Source organism: Somniosus microcephalus, chromosome 1 (assembly GCF_052327205.1).
Source record: "Somniosus microcephalus isolate GS21.2 chromosome 1, FLI_Smic_1.0, whole genome shotgun sequence".
Lineage (NCBI taxonomy): Eukaryota > Metazoa > Chordata > Chondrichthyes > Squaliformes > Somniosidae > Somniosus > Somniosus microcephalus.
This window is the reverse complement of record NC_140987.1, coordinates 9,494,769-9,500,768: the sequence shown is the minus strand read 5'-3', so window position 1 is coordinate 9,500,768 and position 6,000 is coordinate 9,494,769. Positions and strand designations below refer to the sequence as shown.

Sequence of the window (6,000 nt, the reverse complement as noted above, 5' to 3'; positions counted from 1 at the left end):
TGGCGGGGGAATCGGGAGAATATTTCAATGAAGGATGATTGTGTTCGTACCGTCACATCTTTCCCAGAGCGAGCACGATCCGCACCCTCTGACTGCAGGCGGGGAGGAGGGGCATCCGCCTTCAGCCACTAATTCATAACGTTTGCCCAGACATTCCAGAGCGAGGAGTTTGCACAAAGTCAGCAGAACGGTCCTGCCCGTCCTGACATCCGTCCCACAGACCGGCAGAGAGGAGCTGGGGAGACACAACAATCCATGAGAAGAGCAAATAACCAGGGGAGAGAGAGAGAGGGAGGGGGAGAGAGAGAGAGAGCGGGGGGAGAGAGAGAGAGACTGGGGGAGAGAGAGAGAGAGCGGGGGGAGAGAGAGAGAGACTGGGGGAGAGAGAGAGAGAACGGGGGGAGAGAGAGAGACTGGGGGAGAGAGCGCGGGGGAGAGAGAGCGGGGGAGAGAGAGAGCGGGAGGGGGAGAGAGAGAGACTGGGGGGGAGAGAGAGAGAGAGCGCAGGGGGAGAGAAAGAGCGGGGGGAGAGAGAGAGGGACTGGGGGGAGAGAGACTGGGGGGAGAGAGAGACAGAGAGTGGGGGGAGAGAGAGAGACTGGGGGAGAGAGAGAGACTGGGGGAGAGAGAAAGACTGGGGGAGAGAGAGAGACTGGGGGAGAGAGAAAGACTGGGGGAGAGAGAGAGAGACTGGGGGAGAGAGAAAGACTGGGGGAGAGAGAGGGAGAGAGAGAGACTGGGAGAGAGACTGGGGGAGAGAGAGAGAGAGTGGGGGGAGAGAGACTGGGGGAGAGAGAAAGACTGGGGGAGAGAGGGAGAGAGAGAGACTGGCGAGAGAGAGAGAGTGGGGGGAGAGAGATAGACTGGGGAGAGAGAGAGACTGGGGGGAGAGAGAGAGACTGGGGAGAGAGAGAACGGGGAGAGAGAGACTGGGGGACGGAGAGAGACTGGGGGGAGAGAGAGACTGGGGGAGAGAGAGAGAGACTGCGGAGAGAGAGTGAGAGACTGGGGGAGAGAGAGAGAGACTGGGGGAGAGAGTGGGAGACGGGGGAGAGAGAGTGCGGGGGAGAGAGCGCGGGGGAGAGAGAGAGACTGGAGGAGAGAGAGTGACGGGGAGAGAGACGGGGGAGAGAGAGAGACTGGGGGAGAGAGAGTGACGGGGAGAGAGAGACGGGGGAGAGAGAGAGACTGGAGGAGAGAGAGTGACGGGGAGAGAGACGGGGGAGAGAGAGAGACTGGGGGAGAGAGAGTGACGGGGAGAGAGAGACGGGGGAGAGAGAGAGACTGGGGGAGAGAGTGAGAGAGACTGGGGAAGAGAGAGAGAGTGGGCAAAGAGAGACTGGGGGAGAGAGAGAGACTGGGGGAGCGAGAGAGAGGCTGGGGAGAGAGAGACTGGGGGAGAGAGAGAGAGACTGGGGAGAGAGAGAGTGGGGGAGAGAGAGAGACTGGGGAGAGAGCGGGGGGAGATAGAGAGAGAGACTGGGTGAGAGAGAGAGCGAGAGAGAGAGACTGGGGAGAGAGAGATACGGGGAGAGAACGAGAGTGACGGGGAGTGAGAGACACTGGGGAGAGAGAGAGAGAGACGGGGGGAGAGAGAGAGACTGGTGGAGAGAGAGCGCGGGAGGGAGAGAGAGAGAGTGAGAGAGAGATGAGAAGGGAGAGAGAGAGTGGCAATATGGTTCTCTGTAAACTTTCATGCCAATAAAGCATTTGAATTGAATTGAATTGAATTGAGTGGGGGGGAGATTGGGGAGAGAGAGAGAGAGAGATCAGGGGAGGTGCAGGGAGATTGAGTGAGAGAGGTTGGGAGAGAGACAGAGGGAGATATCAAGGGAGAGAGGGACCTCCCCCATCTCCCCTGGTTACTCTCCCTGAATGTTACTGCCCGGTGGTGCAGACTGTACCTGCATTCATACGGCATTTTGCAGACACACTTTGAGTCCTTAATCTTCTGCCATGGAGCGCATTGCAGTGTCTCAGATTTTTCTGTGGCCACAGCCACTGAAATAAATAAAAACCAAGTTGAAACCACACATCCAAATAGCAAGCAGTCACCTCTGGGCCCCCGGGGCCATTCCACATGGTCTACACACTGTCATGGTGTTTTGGGCGCTCACACCCACAGCTGACCTCTACCCAACGCATCACCAATTCCGACCCTTCATAATGTAACACTGCAACTGCCAATCGATCGCCTGAGGGGCCCCGAGAGGAATTTTCCAGAGTATATTGTTCCTTACTGGCCCTAGGTTTTTGCCTCTCCCAGGAGATTGCAAGGCTGTGGGAGATGGGGTGTGGGGTGTGGGAGGGTAGGAAATGTCTAGTCTTGATGTTCCGCCATCATGGTGTGGTGCAGGCTTGATGGACCAGCTGGTCTATTCCTGCCCTTCAAATTTTGTATATTCGCAACCCCTGCAAGGACGTCACCCAATGCAACCCTTCCTTGGACCATCGCCCCAGATGACCTCTACCCACGGTATCACCCACCCCAATCCTTCCAAATGCAGTACTCACTCCAACCCCTACCAGTGCATTACCCAAGCCAATCACACCTCCTTGGTGCATCACCACACTGACTTATACCCAAGGCGTTACCCAAACCAACCCTTCCAGAGGCATCAGATACTGCGTAGCCCATCAACCCACCCTTTTGCAAAGTATCAGCCAACTTTTCCTCGGAGCATTATGTTAGATGCCCGTGTTCCTGGTGCAATCACCTCTCTCCTGCCAGAGACGGGCAGCACTCCATTTTTGGGAGTAGTGGAAGAGAGATGAAGAAGCTCGACACCATCCAGGACAAAGCAGCCCCGCTTGATTGGCACCCCATCCACCACCTTAAACATTCACTCCCTCCACCACCGGTGTACCGTGGCTGCAGTGTGTACCATCTACAAGATGCACTGCAGCAACTCGCCAAGGCTTCTTCGGCAGCACCTCCCAAACCCGCGACCTCTTCCACCTAGAAGGACAAGGGCAGCAGGCGCATGGGAACACCACCACCTCCAAGTTCCCCTCCAAGTCACACACCATCCTGACTTGGAAATATATCGGCCGTTCCTTCATCGTCGTTGGGTCAAAATCCTGGAACTCCCTCCCTAACAGCACTGTGGGAGCACCTTCACCACATGGACTGCAGCGGTTCAAGAAGGCGGCTCACCACCACCTTCTCAGGGGCAATTAGGGAAGAGCAATAAATGTAGGCCTTGCCAGCGACGCCCACATCCCAAGATCGAATTTGAAAAAATGTGAAGAATTGGAGACTCACCCGTGTTACATCTGATGGTGTTCAAATCCAGAGACCACTGCAGGCTGGAGTCACACATGACCTCAGATGGACCTTCCAATGTCAAGCTTGTAGGGCAGGCCAGGGAGATCCTCTCTCCAATTCTATAGCTTGGCTGTTCCGGAGTAATAATAACACTTGTCTGTAACTGTGGGGGAGCACAGACCGTCCCTACAACAAGATGCGAAGATTTTAATTTAGTGAATCCATTTATTTTCTCAATCCAGTTTTCCCGCTAACATTTTGCTCCTCAATCAGACCTAAGGAGGTTGGATTGTGCCGAGTGTAACCACAGTCTTTTACAGCACAGAGGGATCTTTTACAGCACAGAGGGAGGCCATTCAGCCCATCGTGCCTATGCTGGCTCTCTGAAAGAGCTCTCCACTTCCTACCTTTCCTTTCCTAATACCCCTTTTAATTCTTTTTCAAATATTACTGATTCTGCCCTCCACACTGTTTCTAGTCGGGCGTTCCATGTCCTGACCATTTCTCCCCACCGCAACATCCCCTTCGGTCCTTTGGTGATGTTAAATTTATGGCCCCAAATCACTGCCTCACCGACCAGTGGAAATAGGTTTTTTGATTTATTTTTCCAAATCCCCGCATAATCTTAAACCCCATTGTAAGATCTCCTCGACCTTTTTCTACTACTATAACAACAACTTGTCTTGATATAGCACCTTTAACATAGTAAACCGTCCCAAGGTGCTTCACAGGAGCGTAAAAAGACAAAATCTGACACTGAGCCACATAAGGAGATATTAGAGCAGGTGACCAAAAGCTCGGCGAAAGAGGTCGGTTTTAACAAGCTTCTTAAAAGAGGAGAGAGAGGTAGCGAGGCAGAGAGGTTTAGGGAGGGAATTCCTGAGCTTAGGGCCCAGGCAACAGAAGGCACGGCCACCAATGGTCGAGCGATTAAAATCGGGGATGCTCAAGAGGGCAGAATTAGAGGAGCGCAGATATCTCGGGGGGTTGTGGGGCTGGAGGAAATTACAGAGATAGGGAGGGGGCGAGGCCATGGAGGGATTTGAAAACAAGGACGAGAATTTTGAAATCGAGGCGTTGCTTAACTGGGAGCCAATGTAGGTCAGCGAGCACAGGGGTGATGGGTGAACGGGACTTGGTGCGAGTGAGGACACGGGCAACCGAGTTTTGGATGACCTCAAGTTTACGTAGGGTAGAATGTGGGAGGCCAGCCAGGAGTGCGTTGGAATAGTCAAGTCTGGAGGTAACAAAGGCAAGGATGAGGGTTTCAGCAGCGGATGAGCTGAGGCAGGGGCAGCAGCAACAATGACAGCTGGTCGAAAGGACAAGACAAGATTGTGGAGAAATTTAAGACAACAATAGGGATTGGAAATCTGAGGTTTTGGAGGGATGGGAAGCTCGTGTAGGTCAGTGTGGATTACAAGAACATAAGAAACAGGAGCAGGAGTCGGCCATTCGGCCCCTCGAGCCTGCTCCGCCATTCAATAAAATCATGGCTGATCTGATCTTGGCCTCGACTCCACTTCCCTGCCCACTCCCTGTAGTGTTTGTGCCTTTAAGTCAGAACTACTTTTACAGCTCCTGTATACTGTAGTACCGGCAGTGACCACACCGGTATATAAGCTTTGAGCATGCCTCTCTACCCCCAGTCTTGGGACTACCCTCCTCCAGTAAAGACCTGTTTATTGTTAATGTACAGCATCTGTGTGATTATTGAATAACAGCATATCCTCTGAATCACAGATCCAACAGTGGCGACAAGTGTCGATTCGAATCTACCTGCAAGAAAAAAAAAAAATAGTCGAGGCCAGGAACACGGGCGTCGACCACGAGCAACCGCCCAGCCGTCAGGCAGAGATTGAACTTCGCAGGGGAGGCTGTGGAGAGCCGGGCTTGGTTCCCCAGCCACGACGAGCAGCAAGAGACCGACGACAGGTCCAGCGCAGGCCCTTCCCAAGCAGCGGCGGCTGGAGCCGACCGACGGTGGAGAGAAGCCGAGCAGCGTCGACGGGGTAAGACAGAGGGTAAAGAAACAGCCGGATTCTAGACTGAGCGGCGTCGAAAAATATAAAAAGAAGAACGCGCAGAGCACAGCCAGGGCTCACGGGCTGAACAGGGTCCGCGGGGCGAAGAAAGGGGAGCGCGGGAGACGCCATTGAGCCGCGGAGAAGAAGGAAGAGCGCGGGAGATGCCATTTATAGAAGCCGCAGCGGAGAAGAAGGGCGAGCGCAGGAAGGAAGGAAAGCGCGGGAGACGCCATTTTGTGCCAGCGGAGAAGAAGGGGAAGCGCGGGAGGCGCCATTTTTGACAGTTAACTCACACCCAAGGATGCCGAAGAGTGGCAGTATCTCTACGTTCGACAATGAAGTTGAAGATTGGGCGACATATGTGGAATGTATTGAGGTGTACTGCAGGGCGAATGAAGTGCCAGATGCTAATAAAGCACTGGTTCTGTTAAATTCCATGGGTGCAAAAACTTATGGGTTACTGCGAAATCTAATAACCCCAGTGATACGCTTATCAATTACTTCATAAAAGGTGATGAGTCGAAGAAGAGATGATGAGTCGAAAGAAGAGATGAATAAGGCTTTTATTAGCTAAGAAGAGACCATGCTTCTTCGTGAGTGACTGAACAAGTCTGAACGAAACCCACACAGTGGTGGGTGGAGTCAGCTGAGGCATGCCTCCATACACAGCGCCACCCAGAGGTGGCAATATACAATACAGTGGTT

At 53.5% G+C, this 6,000-nt stretch overlaps 1 protein-coding gene across 1 annotated transcript in view; it reads right to left on the bottom strand.

The window, feature by feature from the left end:
- Positions 1-16: 16 nt before the first annotated feature.
- The window catches only part of LOC147123917 (complement component C7-like), a 97,200-nt gene continuing 91,216 nt past the window's right edge, over positions 17-6,000 (bottom strand). The window contains exons 13-15 of the mRNA XM_086002614.1: positions 3,266-3,454; positions 1,905-2,001; positions 17-235 (exon numbers count right to left, since the gene is read on the bottom strand). Of these exons, the coding sequence (XP_085858740.1) occupies positions 25-235; positions 1,905-2,001; positions 3,266-3,454 (497 nt within the window). The 3' untranslated portion in view covers positions 17-24. The remainder of the gene's footprint in view (positions 236-1,904; positions 2,002-3,265; positions 3,455-6,000) is intronic.